We start from the raw sequence: 12,796 nt of genomic DNA on the forward strand, positions 1-12,796 counted from the left end.
TCTTAACCACTGCGCCACCAGGGAAGCCCCCACATTTTTATTTGTATGCTAACAAAACAAGCCTTCTTTATTTATGTTTAACTCTTCATCCCAGAAAATTTCAAATGTACACTAAAGAAAATAATATAATAAACTCCCATTACCCAACACTTCAATAATTACAAATTATGGGCAGTTCTGTTTCATCTATAATCCCCCCTCACTCCCACCTCTGCCCCCAGTATTTTAGAGCAAATAGGCTTCCTTAAGAAACAGGACTTTTGCACTTAGTGATTACACGCTGCACATATCTGTTTCTCTTTTATCACCTCCTCAAGACACTAGACAGAGTAAGGCGCCACTTTATGTAAATTTGAAGCAGCACAACAAAAGTATCAACAAAGTCTCATTTTATTTATTTATTTGCATGTTTACTTGTTCAAAAAAAATTTTTGGCTGCGTTGGGTCTTCGTTGTGCACAGCCTTTCTCTAGTTGCGGCGAGCGGGGGCTACTCTTCGTTGTGGTGTGTGGGCTTCTCATTGTGCTGCCTTCTCTTGTTGTGGAGCGTGGGCTCTAGGCGCGTGGGTTTCAGTAGTTTAGGCACGCGGGCTCAGTAGTTGCGGCACATGGGCTTAGTCGCTCCGCGGCATGTGGGATCTTCCTGGACCAGGGCTCGAACCCTTTTTCCCCTGCGTTGGCAGGTGGATTCTTAACCACTGCGCCACCAGGGAAGCCCCTGTGCAATCGTTGTTAATCGCCCGAACAGCGCCATCAAGTGCTTATATTTGTGCTTAAAAACTTGCTCTCATATCAATAGCTTTGGAATAGAAGTTAGATGTGATAAATTGTTCTGGAGAAGGCCAGGCTCCACACAGCCAGTATTGTTTGTTTAGAATAGTTGCCCACATTTCAACACTTCTGAAATCGGGTGCGTCTTATAATCAATCATACATCATAGTTTAATTGGCAGCTTTAAAAGTGTCTAGTGGTGTGTATGTCAGATAAGGCAGCATCTTCACTTGATGAAGCTGTAGATCTGTTGGAATTCAGTCACTAAGACAGGGGTAGAAGGTGACAAGGGACAGAAGGAGAGCTGGGAAGTCAGGGAAGTCTCTGTGGAGGAGTTGTACACGCCCACCACCCCTTGGTCCCTTATCTGAAGCTCTACATTCCAAAAGGCTCTGGAAACAAAATGGGGTTTTTTTGGTACCAAAACTCATTTGGCAGAAAAACCTAATTTGAACTAATGTGAAGTCATTTATAAATATAATATATAATGATAACTAAATGATAACTTTAGCTATTCTACTCACTGTGAAGATGAGCCTGTTTAACTGAAGAAATATTAATGTTTGATGATGGAGTGTTATCTCAGCCCCTTGCGGGGGGAGGGACAGGAGGAGATGTTACCTAATATTGGGGTATTGGGTCTGTATACCGCATTGGCACTGTATTCTTCTTCTTATTATTATTAATTTTTTCTTTTTTTCTCTTTTTTTTTTTCTCTTATTCTTTTGTTTTGGCCTTGTTGCGCGGCTTGTAGGATCTTAGATCCCCAACCAGGGATCCGTCGAACCCAGGCCCTGGGCAGTGAAAGCGCAGAGCCCTAACCACTGCACCGCCAGGGAATTCCCTGCACTGTCTTTTAAAAGGCCATAAAATTCTGAATTTTGAAGCATATCTTGACCCAAGGGTAATGGATAAAGGACTCTGGATTGTATCTGAACTGCAGGTTTATGGGTGGATATCATTTAGATGTGTGAAGATGTGGAGGGGATTTTAGGAAGAGGAAAAAGCACCACCCTCCAGCATCTGGGATCTAGGTATAAGTCGTTATCCAACCATTACGTTTGCTTTAAAGGCAGAGATGACCTGCATTTCTGATAATTCATGATTCATGCGCAGTTGGAGGGCTGGACTTTCTGGGTTTGGCTTTTCCCTACAGTATTAATGCCCTCCTTTTCCCACAAATCACCTGACTTCCCCGAAAACTCTGTAACACACCCTTTGGCTAAAAAAGAGCATTAGGCAACTGGTGAAATTCCCCAATCCCTCCTTTCTCCCCCTGTGGCCTGGGAAAGAGGAATCTCAGGCCTCAGTATGCAATTCTTGTTTCAAAAGCAGAGGGAGCTCCAAGATCAAGGCTGAGTTCCCCTTTCCCTAAGTCATGGTCTCCCAGCCCCCTCTTTGCTGGGATCAGGGAATTTCAGACATGCACACTGGGGTAGAGAATCACAGGAACGGAACCAGGACAGGGAGGCGGAGGTTCCTGCACCCAGGCCCTATGCTGCTCTTCCTGGGAGCAGGCAGGGTTGCCCGGCACGCCCACTGGCAAGAGAGACAGGACTGATCCACTTGTTCCCATCAGCTTCTGAAGGTAAAAACCTTAAAATCAAAGAGCAGAGCTTTGATGGAGGAAAAAGGAAGGCAGAAAACTTTACATAGGAAGGTTTTGGGCAAAGATGGAGGGCCGGAAAGAGCAGAACCCAGAGGGAGAATATAGGCCACTTATTTCTCTTAGGTTGACCCCATCCACCCCCATGTCACCCTACCACTTACCAATGTTTTCAGGGTTAGAAGCATATTTGGCAACACGTTTCTAAGAACTGTGGGGAGATGGCTTGTCTTTTTAGTAAAGGTTAAAAAAAAAAACTGGAAAATTAAGGTAGGAAATTGAGGGAATACCTTTCCTTTCCTTTCATGTTTCTTGTCATTCAGCTGTCCCTTTTCTCCTTCCACATCCAACCCTGTCTCAGACCACTTCTCCCAAGGTCACTGACTTCCCCTAGGAAAAGGAGCTCATTCCTCCATCAGTGGTCATTGGGAGAAATACATGCAATAATACACAGTCAGGAGAGCTGGTTCGAGGTGATAAGGGGGATCCTTGTCAAAAGAAGAGGGAGACATGTCATAGGTGGATGGTCATGATGGGGAAAGACTCCTGAACTCCTGAGCGGAAAAGGGGATATATATTGTTCTGTTAGGGCAGGAGGGAGACTGACTGAGTCGGGACTGGGGTGGGTGTTGAGGGTGAGGGAGGAGAACAGAGGAAGCAGAAAACTGGGAGAAATTACTCATTATTTTGGAGAAAAACTGGGAGAAGGTTCTGAGAAGCCAGGGGAGAAGGATAAGATGTAGTTTCAATCTAGAACCAGGGCGAGTGTGAGAGGATGGGTGTCGTCCAGTGATGATTAATGATATGGCTCTGTTGAACCTCTGTGTTATTCTTACCAAGGTGACATTGGCCCCTTACCACCCAAGCAGGTGCCTGTGTGCTTGTTAGACAAATACAGCCAGGTCTGCCACCGCTTTAGGTCCAAAGTCCAGAGGTGCAGAGAGCCAGGACCAAGAGACGAGCTGCTTACCAGGGATGGACCAATTGCCAGAGATGTGGTGAGTGATCACGGGTCTACGGAGATGTATGTGGACCCCATTCCCTTCATCTTCTCAAGAAAATGGCTCAGATCTGAAGCCTGGGTTTTGCTTTGACCTAGGCCTTTTTGCTTCATTCCAACCCAAGATTCTCCTCCATGTGCTGGTGCCCTTCGCCTTTCCCATCCCTTCTCCCTGCCCTTGTCTGCTGGCACCTGGGTCAGCCACCTCTCCATATGCCTTTTTTATTTTTTCAGGTGCATTGTCCTGTTTTCCCTTTTGGCATGGGTTTATGCTGAGCCTGCCATGTATGGGGAGATCCTGTCCCCCAACTATCCTCAGGCATACCCCAATGAAGTAAAGAAGTCTTGGGATATAGAAGTTCCTGAGGGGTACGGGATCCACCTTTACTTTACCCATCTGGACATAGAGCTGTCCGAGAACTGCGCATATGACTCAGTGCAGGTATACTGTAATAAGCACGTGAAGGATGGGGCTGGGCTGGTGGGCTGAGAGGATGCAGGAGGGGGTGCCACCGGCATACAGTGAGCTGCGCTCGCATAGTCCTAAGATGGGAAATGGTCCAGTCTCTCTGTCCCTTTTTCTCTGACCTCCATACCAAAATATTACCCTTTCCTAGTTTCTTTTGACTCTTCTCTTAGATAATGTCAGGAGGCCTTGAAGAAGGGAAACTCTGTGGACAGAGGACCGGCAAGAATCCCAACTCCCCAGTGGTGGAAGAGTTCCAAGTCCCATACAACAAACTCCAGGTGATCTTCAAGTCAGACTTCTCCAACGAAGAGCGTTTCACTGGGTTTGCTGCATACTACGTTGCTGTAGGTAAGGCTCACCCCTCTGTGTGCCTCATTGATCCAACCACATGATTAGAAGCCGGACAAACATTGAGCAATGCAGGGAGTGAGGGTTCTGTTTATAACTCTTATGAAGTGTTGACTTGGCTTGGATCCCTCCCTGAATTGCTTTTGTGAAATTCAAATGCATAATCATATCCTGGTGACGATGATAGTAATGATAAAAAAGAGATAATAAGCAGTAATTTATTGAGAACCACTATGAACTGGGCACTGTGTTAAGAACTTTACCTATATTAATTTAATCTTCACCTCAATTCTTTAACTAGGTGTTATTAGATCTACTTAAAGACAGGGGAAGTAAGGACTAAGGAAGTTAAATAAGTTGTTAAGACTCACACAAGGAATGTATGGTATTCAAACCCATTTAACATATGGCAAACAAACTTTCAAATTCTGTGTGCGTCTCCAACTATCTCCAGGGTAAAATGAAATCAGGACATCTCATAAAGCCACAGTATTGTTTAGACTTGACAGAAGTACCAACAGCATATAAAGTAATACATGTACTAATTGTTCCTTCCTGCAGAAGACATTATCAAGTTCAGCTTGCAGAGAGTTGTCTCTGGAGCTGAAACGCTCTGTTTGTGAGAAAGGTCAAGGGTCTCTGGCACTGAGAGCTCCCCTATAGCTGTGCAATGGTAGAGCGCAACTCTGGAATCATAGTTCACAAGAGTAGTATAGAATAATACCATCCTGAAATGTGATTCATTGAATGTCTTTAAGCAACAGACCCTTCCTACTTTTCTTATCCTTGCAGTGTGGCGCTTAACCTCATTCTTCCTTCTAGGTCTCTGTCCTTGACCTCAATCTTTCTCTACTCTTTGTAGATGTAAATGAGTGCACAGACTTTGCAGATGCCCCTTGCAGCCACTTCTGCAACAACTTCATTGGTGGTTACTTCTGCTCCTGCCCACCAGAATACTTCCTCCATGATGATATGAGGAATTGCGGAGGTGAGCTTGGCATCGAGAAGGGTGCGCGTTCCCTGGGATTTGGAATGGCTTGAGGCTTCGGTAGGGGGCTTGTCTACCCTTCGATCTTGATTAACCTCAGCCTTGACTTGGCATCGATTTTCATTTTTTAATAGTTTACAAGCTGATTTCTTTCTTTCTTTTTTAAAATTTATTTATTTATTTTTGGCTGCATTGGGTCTTTGCTGCTCCACGCAGGCTTTCTCTAGTTGCGGCGAGCGGGGGCTACTCTTCTTCGTTGCACTGCGCGGGCTTCTCTTTGTGGTGGCTTCTCCTGTTGCGGAGCACGGGCTCTAGGTGCGCAGGCTCAGTAGCTGTGGCGCACGGGCTTAGCTGCTCCGCGGCACGTGGGATCTTCCCGGACCACGGCTCAAACCCGTGTCCCCTGCATTGGCAGGTGGATTCTTAACCACTGCGCCACCAGGGAAGTCTGGCATCTATTTTTAGTTACCCGTAAACTGAAGGGGAGCTACAAGGGTGGAGGAAGACAAACCTACAGGGTCAAGTTAATTAATTGGAGAAGAGAGATAGGTGCCTGTGTCAACCCGGGGCTCTCCATAACCGTGAAAGGCTCTATCATCAGCAAAGTGATGGAAACCCAATAGGTATTGGGTATCTCTGCTGATATGTGTTGGGTATGAAATTGTGACATGTGGGCTTCAATCAATCAATGTGACAGTCAATCACTGTGGACTGTCAGTTCATGAGAAGCATCATAGCAAAAGGCAGGGACTCCTTTGCTTGACTCTATATTTGATTCTCCTGTTCTCTTTTTCTCCCTTAGTCAACTGCAGTGGGGATGTATTCACCACACCGATTGGGGAGCTCACAAGTCCCAATTATCCCAGTCTATACCCAGAGAACTCGAGGTGTGACTATCAGATCCTGTTGGAGGAGGGGTTCCAAGTGGTGGTGACTATGCAGAGAGAAGATTTTGATGTGGAACCAGCTGACTCTGAGGGCCGCTGCGCTGACAGTTTACTTGTGCGTGATGGGTGATGAACTTCTCTCCCAACTCACACGGAGAGATTTCTCCTTGAAGACAAATTACATAGCTTTCTGCCCCTTCTTTTCTTTTTTTCCCCTCCTTCTTATTTTATTTTACTTTTTTTTTTTTTTGCGGTATGCGGGCCTCCCACTGCTGTGGCCTCTCCCGTTGCGGAGCACAGGCTCCGGACGTGCAGGCTCAGCGGCCATGGCTCACGGGCCCAGCCACTCCGCGGCATGTGGGATCTTCCTGGACCGGGGCACGAACCCGCGTCCCCTTCATCGACAGGCGGACTCTCAACCACTGTGCCACCAGGGAAGCCCTAATTTTACTTTTGTCCCTTCCATTTTGCCTTTTTATTTCAGTTCTTTCTCTCTTCTGATTTCATCATTTTGTTTCTCTTCAGTTTGTTGCAGGAAACCAGCAATTTGGTCCTTACTGCGGTAATGGATTCCCTGGGCCATTAACTATTGAAACCAAGAGTAATGCTCTCAATATCATCTTCCAAACTGATGAAACAGAGCAAAAAAAGGGATGGAAATTTCGTTACCATGGAGATCGTGAGTAACTTAGAAGTTGCTCTTTGGTTGGTGGTACCAAAGTCCTTGCACAATGTAAAATCCAAGCAGGTAGGTTGTTGTATGGACAGGTATCCTGAGAATACTTCACTTCCTCAGCAGGATCTAAACCTGTCAGTAGTTGCTAGAAATGCCTCACCTTCCAGGAATCTTTCAACTGGACCTGTGACTGCAGACAGCTTGGGGGTGGTTCATTAGTAATGCCATATTAATTAATTAATAATTTTTTTCACCACACCATGTGGCACGTGGGATCTTAGTTCCCCAACCAGGGGTCAAACAGGTGCCCTCGGCAGTGAAAGCGCCAAGTCCTAACCACTGGACCACCAGGGCATTCCCTGTCGTATTATTTTAGACACCTCCATATTGGAATGCTGGGCGTCAGGATTGAGGATGACTGAACAACTGTAGAAAGTGTGAGAATGATGTAAATATCATAGAGATTCTCCTATTTTGTAAAAAGTTTTTTTCCTATCCTTTCCAAGCAATCCCTTGTCCTAAAGAAGTCACTGCCAATTCTTTTTGGGAGCCTGATAGAGCCAAATATGTGTTCAAAGATGTGGTGAAGATAACCTGCGTGGATGGGTTTGAAGTTGTACAGGTAAAGCACCGTTAGAGGCTTCTCTCTTGTCCCTCGGTCGGGATGAGCGTACTGGAATTGTCTAATCATTTACCGAGCGTTCTCGCTCCAGCAAAGGTCTAACACCTTCTCCATAAAGAGAACCGTTCAGGATCTTTAGTCTTTCCTTGTCAGTCATGAAGATCCTTGGACAGCTTGACATTCCCTTTTTGACTTTGGTCTTCCTGGGGCAGGGGGGTGCTGACATGCTGGGACAAAGCTGTCTTTTAGCCCCAGCTCCTGGGTGCCTTGTGTCATTCTGCTACGATGTCCCCAAGCTTCTTGTGGTGAGGACTCCTCATTGATCCAAGGCCAGAGATCGATTCCCTTTCTGGATTTTGATTCCCTATATCTCTCCTTATATATTAATGGAGATGTTTATTATTGTCCAGGGAAGTGTTGGCTTGACATCTTTCTATTCTACTTGCCAAAGCAACGGAAAGTGGAGTAATTCCAAACTGCGGTGTCAACGTATGTACCTCTTTAAAATGGGACTCTTTTTTTTTGTTTCCTTCCAAAGGGAATGGAAAGATTAGTGCATTAAGATACAAATGCATGGTTTCCTCTTAGGCTTGTGAGAGAGTAGATTGAGTTTTTGAAGGGAAGGCTGTCATGGAGTCCCAGCCCTGATCTGATCCCAGCCAGACTAGCAGGTTTCTTCCAAAGAAAGAGGCTATGAGATTGGTAGAGTTAATAGCATTATGTGGGTCCATTCCTTCAGAGGCCTCACCAACCACTGAGAACCAGGTTCATCCTTGTAGCTTTCAAGGAGCTCTCAGACCTGGCGGGACTCGGTGGGCTAGGGTGTTGAGGGATGCCAGTCGGAGACCATGGCCACAGAGAGGCTGACATGGGGGATTCATCCCAGGTGTGCTTATGGATGTGGGGAGTGGGGAAGGAGTGAGGAACACGGCTGGGAGGATGGACTGACCCAGTGACTCTTCCTGGGAGGAAGTGGCCGTCCTGACCATCTCTCTCCTGCCTTCCTCTCGTAGCCGTGGACTGTGGCGCTCCCGAACCCATTCGGCACGGTAGAGTCGAAGATCCAGAAAACACTCTGTTTGGTTCCGTCACTCGCTACACTTGTGAGAAGCCATATTACTACATGGAAAATGAAAGAAGCGGTAGGTTTCTTTGACTAAAGAAAAGAGAAAGAAAGAATGAGAGTGTTGGAGGGTGAGTAGCACAGTCTTCCTGGGTTGGGTGCTCCCTGTGGTGGAAGCATGGAGTTCTAACCACTGAGCCACCGGGGAAGTCCCCTGACAAGCTATTTAATGTAGAACAGGAGTCATGCTTCCAGCTTCAAGTCATTATTCTACGATGCCTGACTTTCTCGATGGGGAGGCCTTGGTGGTGCTGGATGAAGGTCTGGTTGGCTCACAATATGTCCCACTTCATTGCTTTTAATTTAATTTAATTTCTTTTCCCACTTGAAGCACTTTCCCAGCCTCTGCGGTAACCCTCTTCCCTCTGCTTTGGAGACTGTTCCTTCCCCTCCCTTGGCAGGATAGGGGCCAGAGAGATTGTTTGGAGGATGTTCTCAGGATTCTTTTCTAGTTGGTTTGATCTGATTTTTTTCTCCTCAAATCCCAGAGGTGCTAAGGCTCTGAACGAATAGGGCGGGGTGGGGGGGACAGACTCCAGAAGATGTGATGGTGAGTATGTCCCCTGTCCCTTGTGCTGTTCCAGAGGAGTATCGCTGCGCTGGCAACGGGAGCTGGGTGAATGAGCTGCTGGGCGCAGAGCTGCCAAAATGTGTTCCAGGTAATCAGGGCTCAGGCTTGTGTAGAGAGCACGGCCACAGGTGTGGTTGCATGGGTCCCACCTTCTAAAAGTAGCTGTAATCCTCTTGGGAAGGGACTTGACCTTCTGGGCTGCCAGAGTCTAGCTCAGTGAGGTGGAGACAAAGCTGGGCTGTGGACCTGCCAGGGCCTTGGGGAATTCATCAACCACACTGTCAGGTCGATGGACGGGAAAGAGAAAAGTCAGCCGGTGACAGTTGGTGTCAGAGTCTGGGCCAGTTAGGTTTGGTAATGTAGGTGTAGTAAGGGCGTCTAGGATTGCTAAAAACAGGGCCTGAAATAAGAGAGTGAGGATTCAACATTCAGAAACAAGACTACTCGAAGAGCCTAGTTATTAATATTAAAAGTCTATCTGACAACAAGATATAGAGGAATAAAAGGGGTTGCGCAGAAATCAGAGTTGAGTAGAAGAAGGCTCCCAGGCAAAGCCAGAATAATAGTAATCATCCTCTTAGTAACAACAGTGTGATTGAGAGCTAGGGACCGAGCTGGCTCTCAGTCAAATAATCAAATGCAATCAAACAATTGCATTTATTATCTCATTCAATTAAGTCTTTGCAACAACGCTCTGGGGTAGGTGTTATTGGTCCCGTTTTACAGTTGAGGGAATTCAGTGCAAGTTCAGAGTTAGGAAGGGGCATGGTTAGGCTTTGAACCCAGGTCTGTATGTTATGTTCAACTCAGAGTCCATTCAGGCTGACTAGTGAGGGATTTAGGAAAGGCAACTTTATCTGAAATAAAATTCCGTTTTAGTTATATTCAGTAATGGCAAAGCAATCAAACCTGGATCCAGTCAGTGGGGGATGAGATGAAAGATGGAAAAAGAGAACCGTCCACAGGTCACTCGGAGGGACTCGCTGCAATTAGGACTTGAGAGAAGAAGGTGATAAGTGTTTGATCTGGGCATCAGAGGAGGGTAGAATGCTTGCCTCCCCTAACACCTGTATGAGGACAGGGTTGCCCAGCTCTGGCTCCCAGCTGGGCCCCTGGCCCCATGGGCCAAGCCTGGGGTGAAGTGTCCTCCCCACACTGTGAGTTAAGCTGTCCATGGTGTGAGGCTCGTTTGGGTTCAGTAATTCGCACACGGCCTCCGTTTAAACCAGTCTGTCCCACAAGCCGGCTTTTGGCACTGGCAAAGTGGGATGTTTGGTCCTTAGGTCAGTTCAGGATGAGTCAGGTGCTGAGATCATTGACCAAATATTTGGCCATGTTGTGCTGAGAATGCTGAGGCCCAGCAGGTGTTTGAGTGGCTGTAGGATTTGCAGGGGGCCAGCAATCTACCCTGCTCCCTTCCTATCTTGTTTTTGTTCCTGTCTAGTCTGTGGCGTCCCTGGTGAGCCCTTTACAGAAAAGCAGAGGATATTTGGAGGCTCCATGGCAAAGATTGAAAATTTCCCCTGGCAAGTCTTCTTCTCGAACCCCCGGGCCGGCGGGGCTCTCATTGACGAGTACTGGGTGCTGACAGCTGCCCACACCGTGGAGGGAAACCGTGACCCAGTGATGTACGTTGGCTCTACCTCAGTGGTCACTTCGCAATTGGCAAAGGCCCAGATGCTCACTGCTGAGAAAGTGTTTATTCATCCCGGTTGGAAGGTCCTGGATGCCTCGGAAGTACGGAAGAATTTTGACAATGACATTGCGCTGGTGCGGCTGCAAGACCCGGTGAAAATGGGACCCACTGTCTCCCCTATCTGCCTGCCAGGCACCTCCTCAGAATACAACCCCTCAGTGGGAGATCTGGGGCTGATCTCAGGCTGGGGCCGAACAAATACCAAAGATCATGTTATTAAGCTCAGAGGGGCAAAATTACCTGTTGCTCCCTTAGCAAAGTGCCGGGAGCTGAAAGGGCTAAATTCCGGAATAGATATAAATTCCTTTGTTTTCACTGAGAACATGATCTGTGCTGGAGGTGAGAAGGGTGTTGATAGCTGTGAAGGGGACAGCGGTGGGGCCTTTGCTCTACAGGTCCCTAATGAAGAGAATACCAAATTCTATGTCGCTGGCTTGGTGTCCTGGGGCCCCCAGTGCGGTACCTATGGGATCTACACTCGTGTCAAGAACTATGTTGACTGGATCATGAAGACGATGCAGGAAAATAGTGCCCCCGGTGGAGGCTAACGGCACAGATTCCACCAGCCTCTCTACAGGCTGTGACCCATCTGTTGCTTTCTGTTCCTCACGATAATCCCATTATTTCACCATGACTGAGAGAAGACATGGGAGTATGATTTAACTAGAACTTGATTGTTGGGATACCTGGTTGGAGGTGGGGTTTGATCATGTCGTTGTGTCGGTCATTCAGTGTAGTTGGAGTCCCTGGGTCCTCTCCCCTGAATCTGTCCTGTGGACAACAGCGTGGGAAGGGACGCTTATCTTGTCCTGTTCCACCGGGAGCCCTCTTTCCTGATGATTGCCTCCTGTTCCAGTTCTGACTCTGCAATTCATTGTGGGGCACACCCTTGATTTTTGTTTCCCCTTTACCTGTTTGCAGTTTATCATTATCAGTGTCTACTATCTACCGGTAATAAAGCATGTTTATAACCCAGTTCTCGCTGACTTGGTTATTCCACATCAAGACTTCAGCACCATAGAAAGGGAGTGCGATGGGCTGTTGTGTCCTGGAGGTTCGGGCCCCTAGCGGCTAATATTTAATTGTCATGAAAACAGGGAACTCAGTTTCTCTCCTCTCTTCCAATTGACATTTACTGAGTATTGCGGATTAGCATAACGTCAACACAAGGTACCGTGTTCTGTTTTTGAAATTCATCAAATGTACTCGAACCTCACTCAGACATCCACATACAACAGTTAGAACTGGCTGTTTAAGATCTTTCAGTCTAAAATTTTGTGGTATAAATTGTTTCAGTATGTCTCCTGAAGATGGCTTTTCCTTTAGTGTGCATTTGTATAATACAGTATTATGACTCCATGAGAAAGAAAAACAAAAGAAATTCAGCATGTGCTCATCTGCTTTCCTGGTGGTTTTGATTAATTTGTCAGTCAGGCAACAATGTCTTCTCTGGATTGAACTGTGCACCGACATGTTATAGCTCGTCTTGGTGAGGAGGGACCCAAAGACTCTCTTCTACTTTTTTCCAAGGGAACAGAAAAACAAACAAGTGAGCAAACAAACAACTCCTCATCCCCACAAAATGATTAGTGGTGAAAAAGGACCAGACAATAGAGACTAGTATTTTTTTTTTTTTTTGCGGTACGCGGGCCTCTCACTGTCGTGGCCTCTCCCGTTGCGGAGCACAGGGTCCGGACGCGCAGGCTCAGTGACCATGGCTCACAGGCCCAGCCGCTCCGCTGCACGTGGGATCTTCCCAGACCGGGGCACGAACCCGCATCCCCTGCATCGGCAGGCGGACTCTCAACCGCTGCGCCACCAGGGAAGCCCGAGACTAGTATTTTTTTTTTAATTGAAGTATAGTTGATTTACAATTTTGTGAATATATATATATTCTTTTTCACATTCTTTTCCATTAGGGTTTATTACAGGATATTGAATATAATTCCCTGTGCTGTATAGTGGCACCTTGTTTTTCATCTATGTTATATATAGTAGTTTGGAATCTGCTAATCCCAAACTCATAATTTATCCCTCCCCC

General features: G+C 46.7%; 1 protein-coding gene across 3 annotated transcripts; it reads left to right on the top strand.

Moving 5' to 3' along the window:
* Window positions 1–2,243: 2,243 nt before the first annotated feature.
* C1S (complement C1s) lies at window positions 2,244–11,730 on the top strand. 3 transcript variants are annotated; one of them, XM_082849314.1, is made up of 12 exons: window positions 2,244–2,357; window positions 3,242–3,373; window positions 3,610–3,817; window positions 4,015–4,192; window positions 5,055–5,180; window positions 5,983–6,182; window positions 6,593–6,746; window positions 7,250–7,365; window positions 7,776–7,854; window positions 8,379–8,507; window positions 9,073–9,147; window positions 10,504–11,730. In XM_082849314.1, the coding sequence occupies exons 2-12, from the start codon at window positions 3,351–3,353 to the stop codon at window positions 11,301–11,303; spliced, it is 2,088 nt and encodes a 695-aa protein (XP_082705440.1). In that variant the 5' UTR covers window positions 2,244–2,357; window positions 3,242–3,350; the 3' UTR covers window positions 11,304–11,730. The 3 variants fall into 3 exon arrangements, with proteins under 3 accessions (XP_082705440.1, XP_082705439.1, XP_082705441.1); XM_082849313.1 differs by having other exon boundaries at window positions 2,252–2,357; window positions 3,295–3,373; XM_082849315.1 differs by having other exon boundaries at window positions 2,258–2,357; window positions 3,245–3,373.
* The last annotated feature ends 1,066 nt before the right edge of the window (window positions 11,731–12,796 follow it).

Source organism: Leucopleurus acutus (genome assembly GCF_964270905.1).
Source record: "Leucopleurus acutus genome assembly, chromosome: 11".
Taxonomy (NCBI): Eukaryota; Metazoa; Chordata; class Mammalia; order Artiodactyla; family Delphinidae; genus Leucopleurus; species Leucopleurus acutus.

Coding starts and splice junctions, on each gene's coding strand:
- C1S (XM_082849314.1), top strand. CDS start 3,351: ATGGACCAATTGCCAGAGATGTG. Junction 3,818..4,014: donor GCGCATATGACTCAGTGCAG/GTATACTGTAAT, acceptor CTCTTCTCTTAG/ATAATGTCAGGAGGCCTTGA. Junction 7,855..8,378: donor TTCCAAACTGCGGTGTCAAC/GTATGTACCTCT, acceptor TTCCTCTCGTAG/CCGTGGACTGTGGCGCTCCC.